The 19959-nt window shown below is 42.1% G+C and overlaps 1 protein-coding gene across 3 annotated transcripts in view; it reads left to right on the top strand.

The window, feature by feature from the left end:
- The window catches only part of ATP7B (ATPase copper transporting beta), a 65909-nt gene that overhangs the window by 22173 nt on the left and 23777 nt on the right, over window positions 1-19959 (top strand). For 2 of the 3 annotated variants that reach the window (XM_090026708.1, XM_090026725.1), the window contains exons 2-9: window positions 3878-5102; window positions 8181-8450; window positions 9396-9559; window positions 12022-12183; window positions 15857-15933; window positions 17357-17525; window positions 19326-19559; window positions 19772-19863. In XM_090026708.1, the coding sequence (XP_089882834.1) occupies window positions 3878-5102; window positions 8181-8450; window positions 9396-9559; window positions 12022-12183; window positions 15857-15933; window positions 17357-17525; window positions 19326-19559; window positions 19772-19863 (2393 nt within the window). Of the gene's footprint in view, window positions 1-1580; window positions 1723-3877; window positions 5103-8180; window positions 8451-9395; window positions 9560-12021; window positions 12184-15856; window positions 15934-17356; window positions 17526-19325; window positions 19560-19771; window positions 19864-19959 lie in introns of those variants that run through there. The other variant, XM_090026717.1, reaches the window with a different exon arrangement.

Raw genomic sequence — 19959 nt, 5'->3', positions numbered from 1 at the left:
CATGGCCTCCTTTACCTTTGGCGTAAGGTAGCCTCACATTACTTTGGAGTCAAAGGACCTAGAAAACCTGATACTTTGTGGTGGAGTGGTGGTAGAGGGGAAAGACTAAAGTATTGGTCTAAAATCTAGGGAGTCCTTCTTTTGTTTCAGGTTTCTTGTATACTCAGGGCAGGAGGTTACTGTCAAATGAAATAATAGTTTCTTCACAAGCAATGAGGAGGTGACACACTACCAGCTGGAAGCGCTTGCAGATTTTGGCTGAGCATCAACCACCAACACTCCAGGCTACTCCTGTACAGCACATTAGATTCTACATTTGTGGCACAACAAAGGTGATGTCTGTTTGCAACCTAAGGTCAGCAGTGGCTTGTGACAACAGCACTGAAGGTACATTTGGGAAAATATGTGGTGTGACAAAAATAAGCCTCCCCAAGTAAAGCAGTCAGTCTTTGCTAGCCTTTCTTTGTTCTATCTGAAGACCTCAGGAAGCACATAAATAATGTGGGTTATGAAAACACTATCAAACAAATTAGCCCCATTCGCTTGGTACGATTGATGTAGACAACTGGTCTCTAAGGTGCCACCCTGGCCAGCCTTCTGCTTGATTTCAGGCTGGCACAGCTAACTATCTCTCCTTTTGGAGCATTGGAAGCTACCAGGCAACAAACTATTGGCTTATTAAATAGCTTATAATAAATGCATGTAAAGTCCAGAGAGAGAAATCCAATCTAGAAGTTGTTGGCTCATAACCGCTTTTCAACACTGGATACTGAGACCTCTATTTTTTTCCTCCCATTCTCCTAAACTTTATTTGAATGGCTTTTTATTTCACTGGGAGAGAGGACTGAAATTTCAAAGGGAAGGGGGGGAAAGGTGAAATGGCTTAACAGGAGTTTGAGAGGTGGGGAGGACCTATTTTTTGCTTGCAGATTGTTCACAATCATGTTTTTTTTCTTCATGTAAATGCTACAAAGTGGAGCAGGGGTTAAACAGTGTACGTCCCCACCTATTCTGTCATGCACAGTGCTTGGAGGATGTAGCAAATATGTCTTTGCAAGACAAACATTGTCTTCTAAGCACATTTCGGTGTGCAAAGTGAAATTTATACCTCTGATTAGGACTTGCTTAGGCAAGTGAGGGAATCATTTTTTAACACTTGTTTGCTTGACTTTATTGGAGTAGGTCTTTGTAAAGAGGAGAAGATCACAGGAACATGTAAGCAACCATATGCATATATTTTGTTCCTTGTTCAACATGACGCCTCAAGATTGAGCTTAAAAATACCTGCCAGTTTGATCCTGAATCTTAGTAACAGTCCTGCACATTAGTGACTCACTTCATTGTCATATGGAGCTTCTTGCCATATACTTATGGTTGATTTAAGTAATGTGGTAGGGAATCTGGGGAAGCACAACCAGTTGAACTTGGCTTCAATGTTTGAATTGTTTTTTTTCAAAATGGTATTGGCAGCATACAGGTTTCTGAACCTCCAAATAATTTATTGTTATTAGAAAAGTTAGGAATGATTTCATACAGGATTCTTGTTTATCAGTAGCAGGGTCGGGAGAGTAGGGTAGGGGTCTTCTATTCAAAATGGCATACTTGGATCATTCTTGTGAAGTATGGATGTGGACACTTGCCAAATGGACTGGAAGAAGTGGTGTGCACTTGTGTGAAGAGCAGAAGACAACCACATACAATATAAAGAGCAAAACAAGAGCAGTAAGATCCAGTTGTGTTTTCTAAAATATGTAATGTGAAAGGCTACATATGTACAATTTAGCTTCTGAGGCTTAGACAGTGAGCAATACTAGAAGGGCTTAACAAATATTTGAATGAATGGTAGCCAGTTCTTATCTGCTACACTACTACGCTCAGTATAATAAACCTGGATTCTGTTAGTAAAAGATAATTTGCAGGATTAATAGGAACTAAATCAGAAGCCTCTATTTATTTCAGGATTCCTTCATGTCACTTCCAGGCAAAGATTCAGATTGTTTTAAGTAGAACAGTTTTGTGACAGGTCTAGAACTTGCTGTATTGAAGCCTCCTTCTACCTTTGATACTTGAAGCCTGGTGATGTTTGGTTCAAGACTTGGGATCTATTGTGAATTTAATATAACAGACTGTGATAAGCTCCTCTGGATTTAAGGAGTGCAGAGCAGGGACTGAAGTGAAAGTGAATTGCTTGTGTTGTATTTTTTCCGTGTTGGTCTTTGCCCAGACATCATTATTCCCAAGCTGTTTGCCCATAAAACACAGTTCATTAACATCTAATGAACTGGATTCGCTCTTGTGTAAGTAAGTGGCCTAAATGATTCTAATACAAGTATTCATGGTATGAAGGAAGTCTATTTTCCCATGTAATAGAAATGTGGGAATTGGCATGCTGGTTCAGACTCAAACACCACCTGCCTAGTCCTGTATTCTGTCTCCAATAGTGCACAACATCGGAAGGCGTGATCTCCACAACACATGCAGGTGTGAGAGTCTGGCCTGCATATTAACTCATACCCTGAACTTTAACAGTTAAGAATTGGTTTGTGCCCAGAACATGGGGCTTAATATTGCTTCTGCAAAAATTGTTGTTAGCTGTGACAACTTCTCCATATCCCTTACATCCACAGCTTCCTGCAACAGTGTTTCACAGTGGAATTATGTAGTGGGTGAAAAAGGGTTTTTTGTTTTTTTTTCAGTTTTGAATCTGTCACTCTTCAGTTTAATTGGATGCACTAAACTACAGAATCCTGGCACTTTGAGGTCACAAGATTCCATTTATGGTATTAATGAGTGATTTTAAAAAAAAATTGGATATAGCAGCCTGAAAATTAGTATGGCTTTGATTTATGGAGATGTCTAATCTGATATTTGGCCTTTAATAAGTGCTTCAGAGGAAGCTGAAAGAAACCATGTAGCAGACATCCATGGAATGACTTGTACTTTGTGGGAGTTTTTCCATTATTCCTATCAGTTAATAGCTGATTTATCTTCTGAAGCACAGATTTATACCCCTTCTTAAAAAGTGACCCTGCTAATAAGAATGTAAAAAAGGGCTCTTGAACCTATACAGTTTGCCTAAGCTATGGACAGGCATTACATTTTATGCCAGGAGAGAAGCCTTTCTTTTGGCATAAAGAGAGAGTGTGCGGCCATTCAAGGGCTTTTTTTCCTGGAAGAGGACTGTCTCCTGTGAAAAAATGACTGCATCTAATGAGGAAGATCTCTCCTTCTGTGCCAGCTGCAGCACCTGTGCACTTCTGATAGTTGAATACTCCCAGTACCACATATCTTCCCCTCTCTCTCACTCTTCCTCCCTCCAAGAGGGAGGTAATGTGGGAGAGCATAGGCTTCTTGCTAGCCTGCCCAGTGTGAGCTGGCAGGGAACTCTATGGCGATATTACTGCCACTGAACAGATGGGGGGGGCATTCCCCTGTGGCTCCATGGGTCAAGCCTTGTGGCAATGTCCTGTCAATCCAATCAGCTGAGTGCCAGAAAGGGACCAGGAGGCTTTTTCCTACATCTAGACATGTCCTGCAGCTCCAGGATTGTTTTAGCTGTGGGGTGTCTACCTCCCACCCTTGCAGTTCAGGTGACCCTGAGGTGTACTCAGGCTGGGGGGATTCTCCTGCTCCAGGGGAGTGTGCTGAGGGCTTTAATTTTAAATAATCATGTTGAGGATTTCTAGGTATTAAAGTCAGCACATTCAGGAGAAATAGCTGAGGGTTAGATAGTCAGCTCCAGCTCCAGTTATTGATAGCGTTTGATGTTACGTATTTTGATGGCATCCCTTATCTTTGAAATGCTTTGAGCTCTATAATACTGTTGTGTGAGAACTCAAAAGGTACATCATTTGTATGTGTTTGTCTTGCATTTCAGGCTTTGCCTAAGACTAGTACCCCTGCAAGTTGTGTACGGAAGCCAACAATGAAGCAGAATTTTGCCTTTGACAACATTGGCTATGAAGGGAACGCTGAAAACCTGCCCTCTGGGTCATCTCAAATGGAAATGGTTACAGTCAATATTTTGGGTATGACGTGCCAATCTTGTGTGCACTCTGTAGAGGGCAGAATTTCCAAGGTGAAGGGCATTGTGAGTATTAAGGTCTCTCTTGAGCATAGCAATGCTGTGCTTAAATACATAGGGTCAGAAATAAGTCCCATACAGATTTGCCAGGAAATTGAGGACATGGGTTTTGATGCCTGCATAGCAGAAGGAAAATCTATCCCATCATCTTTAAGATCAACAACGTCTATAGCAGAAGCTGTAGTTAAGTTTCGGGTAGAAGGCATGACCTGCCAGTCTTGTGTCAATACCATTGAAGGTACAGTTGGGAAACTGCATGGTGTGACAAGAATAAAAGTCTCCCTGAGTAACCAAGAAGCAGTCATTCTTTACCAGCCTTTCATTGTTCAACCTGAAGACCTTAAGAAGCACATAAATAACCTGGGGTATGAAAGCACTATTAAGACCAAATTAGCCCCACTAAAGCTTGGTAGGATTGATTTAGAAGGCTTACAGAAGGTTGCAGCTGGCCTTAATAGTGGTTATGTGGATCCATTGGTGGACAAGATGAATAATACAGCAACTGTGACTCTAGGGATAGAAGGCATCCATTGCACATCTTGCATCAAAAATATTGAAGGAAATATATCAGAGTTTCCAGGCATACAATGTATTAAAGTGTCATTGGAGCATAAAAATGCTGTTGTACAGTTTAACCCTAACTTAATTACCTTATCATCTTTACAACAATCCATTGAAACCCTTCCGCCTGGTAACTTTAGAGTATCCTTCCTTAATGGAGCAGAAGCAAACAATGGAGAGCTTTTATCAAAGGCAGCATCTTCATCCCATTGTTTTCTCAGCAAGTGCTTTGGAGATCAACTGCCTGTCACAACTGTAATTGGCATTGGTGGAATGAGCTGCAGTTCCTGTGTACAGTCTATTGAAGGCACGATATCCCAAAGGAAAGGAGTACAACACATATCAGTTTCTTTAGCTGAAAAGACGGGGACCATACAGTATGATTCAACTGTAACTAGTTCAGAAGAGCTAAGAACTGCTATAGAAGACATGGGATTTGATGCTTCTATTCTAACAGGTACTGTGCAAATTTTCTTTTAGTAATGTAAGCTAGGTCAGGTGGTATCCTATTAGAATCTCGAGAGAAAGAGAGAGAGAGAGAGTAAAAAAATAGGACTTTTTTAAGGCCAGAAAAAAAAGTTATGGTCTAGTATAGCTTGCATATTGCAGACCATAAATTTCACACAGAATGTGACTGCTGTTGGGAAAACAGTTGGGAAAAGTTACAATATGCAGTGAAAAGCCTGACAAGTGCTATAGTGATTTTTTTAAATAGCAGACAATCTCTGAACTTCTTCAATGACGTTTTCTTCTCTTATTCCTATAGCCTGGTACAGATACAAATCTAAACTGAACTTGCTTGTTTTTCCCTAGGAATTTTAAATGAAAAGCAGACATTTCCCTAACTGGAATATCCTGCTGTATCTCTGGTCCCTCAACTTTTAAGCTGTTGTACAAAGGGCCTGTATCCTGCTGCTCATGAGTTTAGTGCCAAAATGCCTATTGATTTCAGCTGGGGTAGTAACATTTTCTGTATTTGTGTAAGTCAAGAGCAGTGCTATCAGTACATTTTGTTCATGGGTTTAATGGTTTAGATATTGCTATGGACCTGATCCCATTTATTTTGGTGGGGGGGTTTTTAGGAGCAGGGTTAGTTATCTACTTCAACTCAAAACAGTTTTGTTTTGAGCTACTGATGTAGGCTTCAGTTTACCGGGAGTTGAGCAGTTTTAATACATGAGGCCAAATCCTGGTAATCTTTCTCAGGGGAGTAAACCTGCTGAAGCCACTAGGACTACTTATAGATGAAGATGACTTGATCTATTGTGCTTAATTATGTATTTTAAAAAATACTACTTGTTTTACAGCTAGCAGCTGTAATTGCCTTGTGGCATTTTGACATTGGAAATGCTGATCTCCACCAATATTGTCTGCCTGCATAAGTATGGAATTGTATACTACCTAGGGTATTTTTTAAACAAATCCTACTTGCATTACTTTTAAAACATATGGTTATTTAAGATTGAATTCTAATGTAACAACACTGTATATTACCTTATTTAATTCTTTGCCATTATAATTGTAAATATAGCCAGAGGTGGTGCCTCCCTGAAGTCAGTGTATAATTTTAGTTTTCATCACGGTCACTGCAAATTACAGTGGTACCATAAAAACATAAAGAAACTTGTCAATCGGACACATTGGGGAAAACTGTATAAAGCATTACTAAAGATGAGCTCTGCCTAATACTTTGGGATACATCATTTTAGATCAAACAAAGGGTGAGACCCTGGCCACAACCTTAATGGGAGTTTTGCCACTGTCAGGGCTTCTTGAAATAAATTTTCCCTTCTCCGTGCTCTAGAGGGCCCCCTTCTCTATGTTGCTCCCTGTACAAAGCCATTTCCACCTTTGTAAAACAAATCAGAATAGCAGATTTTCAGGGCCACTTTGCACAAGTGAAAATGATTGTGCATACGGCACATGCTATGGAGAATTAAGAGCAGTGGTGAGAACTGTGGTGGGGTATTGTGCAAAGGCTGGCACTTCAGGTTGTGCAGAGTAACAAAAGTCCAACTTAGCTTGTTATGCAAAGTCAAGTGAGTCAGCAAAACTCAGGGACAAATATCTGGTACAAATGAAGCTATTTGTTAAAAGGACTATGCTGAGGGGACTGGTGAAGACCCAGTTTGGCCTGCAAGTACAGTAAACTGAATGATTCTACGAATGGCAGGAAAACGTTTATAGCTGAAACTGCTGGAAAGGATTTCAGTTTAAAGTTAATGGGGGAGGCTTCTGATCTCTTGGGATGCTGTTTGGGGGGTGGGGGGGTGAGACAAAGTAGGGATTAGAGATGAGTGAACAGCAAGAAGCAAATTTTAGCACCACAGTTTTTAAGCTACCTGCACCTACCCTCTTCTGGAACCTCAGGATCCCATATGACACCATTGGACATTTCTCATCCTGATCGTAGTGGGCATCTTGATCTGACCGGGCCACAATGAAGGAAGTGTTGATTTCTGAACCTTCACCAGCTTTGGCTAAGTCTCCCAAAATACCTTGAACACAAAACTTCTAAATGCTGATGCCAGCATTTTGAATAGCTGGCTTTGTAAAGAGGAGCACACATAGCTCTTAAAGCAATTGAGAGCGAGTGAGCCAATAAATGCTACAGCAACTACATTTTTAAATCTCTGGAGTGGAATCTGAAACCCCATGCTGGGTACTGAGATTCCTTACACAGTGCATGGGCACACTTAGCACCTGAGAGAGGAAATGCTGCTTCAGTCTGCAAGGGATCTATAGTCATGAATCTTCTTCTGAGGGTCGGTACGTACAACCCTTTTATGAACTGAGCAAAGCTCTTTCTCAAGTATAGTTCAATACAACATAACAGAAGAAGGAAGAGGTGGGGCGTCACTTGTCTCTTACATTGGAGCCTAGTGGTTAGATCACTCCTAGAAAGTGGGGGAGGAAGAATAGTTTGTGAAAAAGAGGTTGTTTGTGGATCTGCCTGGGGCTAGGGTTTCTTTATTGGGTGACCCACTAGTCTACTGCACAGTGCCCAACAGGAGGAACAGCTGATTAGACGGTGCCTCATCCTGAGAGATCTAAATACTACAGTGTGGACTGAAGTGAGTTCTCTATGCCTATATCCTTCTACATCATTGTTTGGTTCACAGTTTATGGAGAGATGTATCACTTGCTACTGTCATAATGATCAGTTGCTGAGAAGGAGATCAGGACAGCTAATTAGGCTGCATTCTCCTTAGTGATTTAACTGCTGTGAAGTCCCCCTCAAATAGTTTTGTTTTTAAGAGGACCTAGCTACAGATAGTAGTATGTATACAGTTAGGAGGGAATTTTGGTCTTTAAAGCTGGAGCACTGAATAAAGCAAAATAGTCTTGTAGCACTGCAGGCACAAGACAAGGTAAGTCTGGATTACTTTTGCTAAAAGCCAAGACCACAGTGTAGTGCTCCTGACTTGTAGAAGGCTGTGCACAGTTCAGTCACTGACCATGTTTTGTTGCTTTGAAACATTTTATCATGCCATAAACCACATTCATTCTGTTCATGGGGTGTTTTTTTCTCAAGAGACCGCTACAAGCAAGCACAATGATCCACCTATTTCTGAGCCTGCTGAAATACAACATAAAGCTCTGGAGTCAACTTGCCAAAGAGTGGGAAATATTCCTGAACCCTCTCATCGAAGTTATGTCTCAAATACTCCACCAAAGATCTCTTTCCTAGAGGCTCCAAAACGGCCCAGTATACTGACAACTGAGAAGTGCTTTATGCAGATCGCGGGCATGACTTGTGCATCATGTGTATCAGCCATTGAAAGACATCTACAAAAGGAAGATGGTGAGATGTTTGTTTGGCATTCCTACAGAGAGCTTGTAAGGGATCTTTGGCCCCTTCTGAATATGAAGGGTCCACTATGTTGTAATTATAAGGCACAACTAATATGCAAAGTGTGTTCTTGAGGCTAAATGTAATTAATAGTCTTTTTCTTACATATTTAGGTAGTTCCTAATTAGGATGAACAGAATGCTGCTATACAAAATCTACTAGTGAGCTTGCCAGTTGACAAGTATACCTGATGTCTGTACAAATTCCTGGAATTTGATATTACTTTAATATGGTCACCGCTGTAATAAAGCTTTCATTCAGCCTACCTTAGAGCTACTTGTGCTCTTATAAGTCTTTTAAAATTCTTATGAATACATGCATCAATTCTACCCCAATACTGTGAGAGTGCTAAAACAGACTTTCGAGAGACCTTTAACTTTTCGGAGGCCTTTGCTTACTAATTTTTCAGCTCCCAACTCTAACGCTGGAGAAAAAGTTATAACATTTCTATTAATAATTCACAAATATCAAATATTCTATCTTTGCTGTATTTCTTTGCTTTGTGACTCTACACTGAATTGCAGATTCTCTTCTCTTCTCATGCTAGAAGCTTTCCAGACTTACAGGGCCTGATTCAAAACCTACTGACCTGTTGACATCTCACCCACTGGGATCCCAGTCTGATTCTTCTGTTCAAGTCATTCTAATGGGAATTAAATCTCTCTAAAAGAAAACTACTTATATGAAGTGAAATAGATACAGAAGCTTTTGTTCTTTCTTGCTCAGGGAATTATGCTCAGGGAATAACCCTGAAGGGAAGGAGTGAGGGAAATTTTAAAACCATTAAAGGTTCCCTAATTTCTCCACTGTGGCACATGTTGATTATCTCTTGTATTATATATTCTTCAAAGGAAAGGAAAGACAGTGTCTAATATAATGGCATTATTGCCATTGCAGGTATTGTTTCAGTGCTTGTAGCTTTGATGGCAGGTAAAGCAGAGATAAAATACAAGCCAGAGAGCATACAGCCTCTTGAAATAGCACAGCTGATCCAGAGTTTGGGCTTCGATGCTACAGTCATAGAAGATCAGGCTGATGAAGAAGGGAGTGTGGAGCTTGTTGTGAGTAATGTGGATATGAAATTATTTTTGTGGTTTGTTTTATATATTTAACAGAAACAATTTTCTTACAGCTAAATCTGTTTAAGGGAGAGGGGAAATTGAACCATGTTGACTCCAGCTGATGATGTTGCTTCTCTCATTACTCTTCAGACCAAATTAATTACATTAAAAGTGTGCTTGGTGCAGTCAGTTTCACCAGTCATCCAAAGATTTTTTTTTTGCATACCTCTGAGGAGCCCTTAGGCTGTAAAACATCAATAAAACATATCTTCAGACTTGCTTATATTTTATAGGCAAAATACTGTTAATCAAATGCATAATAATAGTGTCTGACATTTTTATCCAAAAATCCAAGTTTCTATATGAATTTAGCCAGCAGAACTCTTTCCAGTCTCTGAAATATAGCTACTTCCTTGGGAGAAAGTGGTTGCCATTTAGTAGTAAACAGCTAGAACAGAAAATGGAAGTGTACCTTATTGAAAGTACAAGAGGGTACTTCCCAGGTAGGGTTTGGCTACAGCCTTATTAACATTAGAGGTGCAAAAGATTTTATTGGCCAATAGTGATTATTAACCAACCATATTGGCCAATGCTGATCTGATAACTGATATTTAGTAAAAATGCAAGACATTTTAAACTACTGACATAAACCTTTTTTTGTTTGTTTTACATTTTATCTCTCTTGCTCACATGTGTTCGGGCGCGCACACACACACACACACACACACACACACACACACACACACACACACACACACACACACACACACACACACACACACACACACACACACACGCTTTAGTTCAAGTGCCCCCACCACCATTTCTAAGCATGAGGATGCTGATACAGGAGATGCGGCAGCACTTTAATTAGAGCAGGACCCAGAGCCGCTCTAAATAAAGTGCTGCCCCCTCCCACCCCCCCACTCCTGGAACACATGTAAAAGTGCCCATGCCAGTTGCAGTAGACAGGGTTTGCCTAGCAGTGCCTGCAACTTGCTGTTAAGGTTGCCAACTCTGACTGGAGCTATTTTGGGAGATTTTTTTTCCCTCCAACATGACATAATGTCATTAATTGTACCGTTCAACTCATTCACAGTGTCAATCTCCTGGATTTTTTTCAATAGTCACTAGGAGATGGATGCCCATTCCAGTAGACATCTGGCCAATCCAGGAGGGTTAGCAGCCCTACTGGCTGTGCACAGCCCTTCAGCCTCTGCTCTTCCACATGATGCCTTTGAACCCCAGCCCAGGAGCAGCTGCCTGAGCCTGTCCAGCAGGGCTGATGGGGAAGGTGTGAGCCTTCCTGGCTGCCCAGGGCTGGATGGCCTCTGGGCCAGGCTCCCCGCTTTCCTCCTTCTGCCCAGGGCATGGCCATGGGACCATTCTAGCCCTGGAGAAACCAGGCCACCCCTTCCCTGCAGCCGGACCCCAGGTCCTAGGCACTGGACTTCAGCAGGGGAAGGGACCTTTCCCTTCCTGGTGCTGCTGCTGCCAAGGGCAGGGCAAGTCCCTATGCCCCACTCAGGCAACTGAATAGACTCGGACCCCCTGGGCACTGTGGGTTGAGTTATGCTGGGCTGGGCAACTGTCCGCTGCTCCCCACCCCAGTCATGTTTGTGGCATTCGGAGCCTTTTACAGTGCCTGCCCCAATCCGCAGCCTATGCTGCGCCAGCACGTGGCACACTGTTGCAGCTGTTCTGCTCTGCTGTGCTCCAGCCTGGTCCGGCCTGTTGGTGAGGGAATGGGTGTGCATCTGGGGTCACCCTGGCTTGTGGGAGGGAACCCAGGTGTCCAGGGGCCCTGGCCACATGGGTGAGAGGGAACCCAGGCATCCAGGGCCCTGGCCAGAAGGCATAATTATTGGAAAGCATTATTGGCTACAATGGCCAAAAAAGCCAATAGCTGATAATGTTATTTCCCTTCTAATGGTGTCAATCCAGAAGGCACCTCTAGGTAACCTAGTTGCTCCATGAAAAGCGTTATGAGGTCTTAAGTAATAACAGTGCCTCCATTTTCCATGCTATTTATAAGATGGTCCTTCCAGCTACACAGTAGTTGGTAGCATCTTCATGCTGAGGCTTTTGTTCAGAACTAACAGAGTTAATCTCTTAAAACCCAAACACCTTTTGCTGTAGAACCTGTAATTTTTCTTCTGGTTTCTCTCAGGTGGGCCAATTTAATTTGCATTTGTACATTTTGACAGTAAAGGCTCAGGAGAAATGCCCGTAAATTTTATAAGCTTTATGCTTTCTGGATGGTCATTGAATTAGTATAAATGATAAATCTCTACAACCACTGGTGCCTGCACTTGTGTGTTTCATCGTTTTAATCTTGTTAGTGTCAACCAACAGCAGCACTGCTGGCAAGAAAACTACTTACCAGTTCCATCTCAGCATGAGTGTTGAGAGTGGAGCCTGTTCTTCACTCCACAGACCACTAACTACAGTCTGTTCTTTAGATTACAGGGATGACTTGTGCTTCCTGCGTCCACAACATTGAATCCAAACTAACTAAAACTAATGGCATTTTATATGCTTCAGTGGCACTTGCAACTTGCAAAGCTCATGTCCAGTTTGATCCTGAAATTATTGGACCTCGAGATATTATAAAAATTATAGAGGTAAGTTTTAACTTTTTAAAAACTTTTCAGTGGAAGTATAAGGTGATGTTAAAGCACATTCAAAATGATTGTTCTCTAAAAGACTTCCTGACTTTGCAGCTAATATGCAACTTACCAGTACAGGTCAAAATTTATGTTGTTGTGTTGTAGCTGTGATGGTCCAGATAATATGTAAAAAGTAGGCAACCTGAGGGAAGGGTGTTTTGTGTCTGAAAGCTTGCCTAATGTCTGTCTCCACTATACAGTTAGTTCAATAAAAGGCTGGACCAAATAAATCATGTTTCTTGCAAAATTAATAATGTATGGTCAGTAAAAGTTTCAAACTTCAAAGGGCTGTGTGGCATCTATGGATATTAACTGGTCAGTGTTTCTATAAAGTACCAGTATGTGGTAAAAGTGTGATATATCATAGAAAATTAAGGTTGGAAGGGACCTCAAGAGGTCATCTTGTTCAAACCTCTGCTCAAAGCAGGACCATCCCCAACTAAATCATCCCAGCCAGGGCTTTGTCAAGCCAGGCCTTAAAAACCTCCAAGGATGGAGATTCCATTACCTTTCCAAGTAACTTGATCCAGTGCTTAACCACTCTCCTAGTGGGAGAGTTTTTCCTAATATCCAACCTAAACCTCCCTTGCTGCAACTTGAGACCATTGCTCCTTTTTTTGTCATCTGCCACCACTGAGAACAGTCCAGCTTCATCCTCTTTGGAACCCCGCTTCAAGTAGGTAAAGGCTGCTATCAGATCCCTTTTCTATTCACAGACATCAGGGCTGGAGGCTCACGTTCATCTTGTGGTCAATGATGACCCCCAAGTCTTCTTTCTTCTGCAGTGCTAGCCAGCGTAGCACTGCCGAGCCTATAAGGATGCTCCAGGTTTTTCCTCCCAAGGTGGAGAACCTTGCATTTTTCGGTGTTAAACACCATCAGGTTCTCGTCCGCCCACTTGCTGAGCCTGTCCAGGTCAGCCTGGATCATCTGCCTGTCTTCTTGTGTGGATGCTTTGCCCCCAAGTTTGGTGTCATCGGTGAACTTGGGCGGTCTGCTCCTGACTCCAGTGTCCACATCATTAATGAAGACGTGAACAATATGGGTCCAAGGACAGAGCCTTGGGGGACCCCACTGGTCACAGGGTATCATGATGAGTGACTTCCATCAATTAACACCCTCTGGGTCCGACCACGGAGCCAATTTCCCAGCCAGCAGATCATGGTGGACCCAAGGCCACAATGTCAGTTTCGCCAAGAGGTGATCATGGGATACCAGATCAAAGGCTTTTTTGAAGTCAAGATATATGACATCAATCTCTTCTCCCTTGTCCAGGTGATAGGTCACCTGGTCATAGAAGAAAATGAGATTGGTCAAGCAAGACCTACCCACAACAAACCCGTGCTGGCTATCCCTTAGGATGTTGGCGTTAGCCAGTCCATTAAGGATGGCCTCTTTAATAAACTTTTCTAAGATCTTCCCCGGGATAGAAGTCAGGCTAGTGGGCCTATGGTTAGCCAGATCCACTCTCCTCCCTTTCTTGAAGATAGGCGCCACATTGGCCTTCTTTCAGTCATCAGGCACTACACCAGAGCACCAGGAGTTTTCAAAGATCTGTGCCAGGGGTTGGGTTATGGTGCTCGCCAGCTCCTTGAGTACCCTGGGGTGTCCATTGTCAGGGCCGGCTGACTTGAAGGTATCCAGCTTCTCAAGATGTTCCTTCACGGGGTCAGCATTAATGGAGGGCAGGGGATCTCCCTCACCCAGACCTCCCTGTCCCGTGGTGGGCATGGGCGTCCCATGGGACTGATAAAAGACCGATGCAAAGTACCCATTTAATAGGTTGGCTTTTTCCTGGGTGTCAGTTGTCAGTTGCCCATCTGGTTCAGCAGAGGTCCAATGTTGCCCTTGCTTTTCCTCAGGCTCCCCACATTTCAGAAAAAGGACTTTTTATTGTCCTTGAAGCTCGAAGCTGGTTGGAGTTCAGTTGCAGTTCTTTCTTCTCCAAACTAAATAAACCCAGTTCCCTCAGCGTCTCCTCATAAGTCATGTGTCCCAGCCCCCTAACCATTTTCGTTGGTGTCTGCTATACTTTCTTCAACTTGTCCACTTCCTTTCTGTAGTGGGGGACCCAAAACTGGACACCGTACTACAGATGTGGCTTCACCAGTGCAGAATAAAGTGGAATAACGACCTCCTTCAATCTACTGGCAACACTCCTAATCCAGCCCAGTATGCCGTTAGCCTTCTTGGCAGCAAAGGCACACTGCTGACTCGTATCCCTTTTATTGTCCATCGTAACCCCCAGGTCTTGTTTAAAGAGATGCTACTTAGCCGGTCAGTCCCCAGGCTGTACCAGTACATGGGATTCTTCTGTCCTAAGTGCAGGACTTTACACTTGCCCTTGTTGAACCTCACAAGGTTTCTTTTGACCCAAACCTCCAATTTGTCTAGGTCACCCCAAATCCTAGCCCTACCTTCCAGGGTATCTATTACACCCCCCCAGCTTTGGTATCCTATATCCTTACATTGCTGCTTCATGTGTACAGCAAGTTAAGCCTTTGCACTGCAGTTAGTTCAATAAAACTTGGCTGCCTCTGGAAAAAAAAAGTTGCATTCTCCTGCCACCTAGAGACTCTTCAAAGAAGCTGTGAAATGAGGGACAGAAATTCAGGGAAAACACCACTTCAGAATGTCTTCCACTTACTGCTGTGGCTGTTCAAAGCAGATTTTTTTTAAAGCAAAGCAGTTTGTCAGACTGTTTCAAAAGAATAAAGCTAGTTGAGCATTAACCACTGTGTTGATGCCCCTAGTGCTAATGTTGCTTTTATTTTTTAATCTTAGCAGGGAGGCAAGGTAACTTCTCCATGTGAACAACGTGGCAGAAGGTAGTAATCCAGGAGAACAAAAGCCATGCTGAAAGCTATCACTTGCGTTTTAGGCTTCTGAGTGTTCTTCCAGAGTTGCTCTGAACGGCAGAATTGGTAGAGTTTCAGTAACTTGCTGTGTTAATGGCAAGGGGCAAAAGATATGGAGGGTTACTCTGTTAAGTGACTCTCACCACTGACCAGTTACTAAGAGTACATGTGCTGTGCTTGCACTGTTTATATTCCTGTAGCACTCTGAAGTTCCAAGCAGAATTGCACAGATTTAATGCATTGTTGCTTTTCCTACATGCTGCTGTCCATTGTTTTATGTTCTCAAGCTGTTTCTTATTGCTTTCCATTGTGGCTTGATAGATATCTGCAGTGCTGTAGTGACATGGAGAAGTTTTTTCAGCTTGACAAAGCCACCGTACACCTTCTAAACCTCTGTATGACCTTTTAAGGGTTCTGATTTCCTTCATTAGTTTATTAATGAGGTATATTACTATGAGGACTGGAAATCCAGCTGCCATTGAGAAGCACTCACCACCATCAAACTCAGGATGTCTTCCTTGTTATGACTGGGCATGTGCTTAAGCATAGGAGTTGTGTATGATCAACATTTGACTTCTCCAGAATGTTGTTGGAAGTCCTGTAAGTCTGGCAGAACCATAAATTAACAAAATAATCTAGGACAAGTCTCCTGTTCTTACATTTCTTTTGGCTTCAGTTGCATTCACTTTTAGATAAAATTTCCATCCATTTATATATTGTATATCTCAATTAATCAAATACTTTTTGTTTGTTTCATTTTTAATTAAAAGAACCTCGGCTTTCAGGCTTCCTTGGCCAAGAGGGATCCAAACAATCATAACTTGGATCATAAAAAGGAAATAAGACAGTAAGTATGGCTGTATTGGAGAGGGCCTGCACATGTCCAACAGTACACTGCTTCCATGATCCAGTTTTTGACATACTTTTATGCAGCATATATTGAATTTATACCTCTGCTGATTCTGTTTTAAAATTCACTTAGTTTAGGGATTTGAATCGCTTCAAGATTTGAACTGAATAAATTTATGCATGGGGGTAGTGGAATTGGACAGGGAATCCTGGTTTAACTCAGTGAGTGTAATGTGGCATCATGTGTTTCTGGTCCCCAGGCTGGGGAGATAAGGTAGCACCTCTGGTATGAAAGGTATTTGGTAAGTCCATGCATGAGGGCTTTTGCTTGTCATCAGTTGGGGAATTCCTCCCTTTTGTCCCAAATACTACTTGCTTCGGTTTGGTTTGGTTTGGTTTGGGTTTTTTTTGACCACCTTAGATATATGCAGTCCTCAAACTTACAACACACTTGACTTGGTTCCTGAAAACAGCATCTTAAGTTGAAAAGCTGTAACTCGGAACCAATTTTCCCATAGGAAACAATGTTATAAATGGAGGATTGGTTCCTGAACCAAGGCCTGATACCCTATTTTTACCAAAAATAATCCAGAATTTTGTACTCAATCAATTACAGATGAGTAATATAGCTACATTACTGTATTTGAATTGTAAATATCAATCAGATTGATTTGGAAGAACTTCTTTGAAGTGACTTTTCTGAACTTTTTGAAGGGCTCTTGGTTGGACTTTTTGAAGGGTTCTGGGCTGGAATCTTCTCAGGAATCTTGTCTGCAGGTTTTTCTGGAGTCTTGTCTGCTTTCTTAAAGAAAGTACCCAAGGATGTTCTCCAGGGAGATGGGTGAAGCAGCGAACTTGTTCGCTGGTGTGGCGTGGCATTGGATCAAGTGTTGTAAAGTTGAAACTGATGTCATAAAGTTGAAACAGGGTGTCAATTTATAAATGTTGTAAGTGCAAAACGTTGTAACTCGAAACATAGTAAGTTGAGGACTGCCTGTACATTGATTCATTGGCCACAGCTAAGGTGGGGACAAAGGCTGACTGAGGTATGTTTATGTTCCTTTCAGTACTTAAATTCAGACGTTCCTGCCTAGAGTCCTGCTGTTCTCATGGTCGTGCTAATGGCCAAATTTGGGGTCAGGAAGTAATTTCTGTGGTGTGCCTTGTTATTGTGTGTAAGTTTTGGGGATGCCTTCGTTAAAAATGGCCTGTAAATGCAAGGGAATTAACCCAATAGTCCAGGAGGCCCCTTCCAGTCCTATGTTCTTACTCATAAGCAGTAGGATGCAGACCTGGGTCTTGGCCAATTTCTGCCCAGGGATGAGTGCCCTCACCACAATGAGAGCTGTGTGATTGCAGTGTATGGCCTTCAGATTCCCAGAGCAGGCTAACACCATGGATTCACATCTTCTGCCTTTCAGATGGAGAAAGTCTTTCTTGTGGAGCTTAATATTTGGTATACCTGTCTTAATCTTAATGATTTATATGTTAATACCGGCTGGCCAAGGATCTGGGGTCCTGGAACAGAATCTCATTCCTGGATTGTCTCTCTTAAATCTTCTCTTCTTTGTCTTGTGCACTTTTGTTCAAGTAAGTACACATTTCTTGAACATGTTCTTTTTAGTCTTTCTTGATATAATCTCATCTAATAAAAAGTTGGGAGACAGTAAAGCCTGGTTGGACTGAATCCATCCCACTGTATGTATATCTGCTAAAGTGGTACTTATAAGCTGGCCTTGATTATTGATTAATCAATCAAACAAACTCTCCCCACAGTGTTCAGTCTAAACCAGTGATGCTCAAGTCTTTGGCTCTGCAAGCCAGATGAGTGGTGTAGGGCTGATCCATGGGCTGGATCAGATTTTGTATGCAGTATTGGGCCTGCATGTACAGATTGGGCCCCATGTGGCCTTGGCTGGCCCTGCACACCAGGATAAAGATACAAGGCCCTGTCCCACTGCCTCAACTCAGTCCCATGCCCCAGCCCCTCACACTGCCTCTGTCTGGCCCCACATCACCTCTACCTGGCCTTGCAAGCCAGGACTGGGCCTTGGAAGCCTGTGCTGCCTCAGCTCAGTCCCACATTCTGGCATGCCACCCTGCATACCCAATCTAGTTGGCAGGGCTACAGCCCATGGGGCTCCCCAAGGGCTGGATGATGTGATGTTGGAGGTAGATCTGGCCTGTGGGCTGGGCTTGAGTACCCTTGGTTTAAACAGATGTCAGATGGCAAGAGAGGATAAAAAGTAACTGTGAGGGATGACCATAATGTTAGAAGACACATGAGGACCTGATTTTTGAATCCTGACTTGGTCACCGTATTGCTGAGTGGTCATATAGAAGTCCCATCACCTTTCATAATTTGGTTTCCACTTCACTGTAATAAAGAGAAAATAATAATCCTTAGCTCAGAGGGATATTTTGATAATTAAATACTTGAAGTGAGAGGTTAAAGATGGGGTATGGGTGCAACATGGAGCAATGAGAGGGTGAAGGAAACCGAAGTAAGATAGCGGGACAGAGAAGGGAGATGGGGGAAAGATGCAACTGATTGAAGAGGGGAGTGGTATGGGGAAGAAAGCTGGCTGAACAGTGACGTTGTTACTTTCTCTTATCATATTCTTATACAGTTTTTAATAATTGTTTAATAAAAAGTTAGGAGACAGTAAAGCCTTATTAGACCGAATCCATCTCACTGTGTATATCTGATAACATGTATATCTGATAAAATAGCACTGTTAAACTGGCATTAACCAAGCAATCAATCAGGCTTACATGAGTGAATTTTTTTGTTATGCTGTGCGATGCTGTGTTATGCCATATATGCTATGCTAATTGGTTTTAGCGAAGTTTTTAAAAACATTCCTCTCAGTACTTCCACAGCATAGCTACCTTTTATGTATTCAGAGCATTTTTCACTTAAGTTGATTTAATACCATCTCCCATACACTGTAAATCAAATCTCTCCACAATTTGTAATTTGTACTGTGGTAGCACATGGCATCTATTCTATGACTGGAGACCCTATCTACTATGCTGACAAATACAAAACAAAATGGCAGCATGCTACGTCATGGATAAATACTAATACGTCAACATTTTGAACCATAATTAAGAAAATTTACTTTAATTAAAAAAAAATGTCCAGTGAGGTCCTTTAGTTATCCATGCCATGTTCCAGGGGGAAAAAAATCATGTTCAGTTTCATAGCAGGAGCCCAAGCTCTTCTCAGAGAGTTTACTATGTAAGTATAAAACAGCTCTGTGGGAGGCACACCACTGTTAAAACACAGCAGAATCAGGCTTATTATCTTCTGTTTGCAGACTGTACTAAATATGTCCTACTTCTTACTACTGATTAACTTGCATTTGTACATCCTCTTGTCAACAGTTCCTTGGTGGATGGTATTTCTATGTGCAAGCTTACAAATCACTGAAGCACAGAACAGCTAATATGGATGTACTCATAGTGCTGGCCACAACAATTGCTTATATATACTCTTGTGTGATCTTAATAGTAGCTATGGCTGAAAAGGCAGAGCAAAGCCCCATCACGTTCTTTGACACACCACCCATGCTATTTGTCTTCATTGCTCTTGGGAGATGGCTGGAACACATAGCAAAGGTAACTGGTTTCCTTGTTAAACACTTGAGTGCATTTAACAGTGAAACTGATATGACCTTCCTGTGACCAGAAGCTGCTTGAGATGCATTTTGTTCGAGCTATGTCAGGAATGGATTGTAGAAGATACCACAAATGTTTAAAGAATCACAGGCGGTTAAGTTAAATGCACAAATGTCTAGTTAACATCTCAAGCGTTTATCTCTGTCTCATAGAGTAAAACATCGGAAGCACTTGCTAAACTAATATCTCTTCAAGCTACAGAAGCTACTGTGGTGACTCTTGGACCCAACCACTCTGTCATCAGGTATATGCTATTCACAAAAAGCCCTTCAGCTTGCTGGGATATACTGAGTAGACCTGATGCCTTTAATGGTAGAAACATCTTTAGTTCTATGAACTG

The sequence above is a fragment of the Crocodylus siamensis genome, chromosome 1 (genome assembly GCF_052110815.1).
Source record: "Crocodylus siamensis isolate JL-2025a chromosome 1, ASM5211081v1, whole genome shotgun sequence".
NCBI classification, from domain to species: domain Eukaryota; kingdom Metazoa; phylum Chordata; order Crocodylia; family Crocodylidae; genus Crocodylus; species Crocodylus siamensis.
Note: the sequence above shows the minus strand (reverse complement) of the source record. Positions and strands in the feature narration are given on the sequence as shown.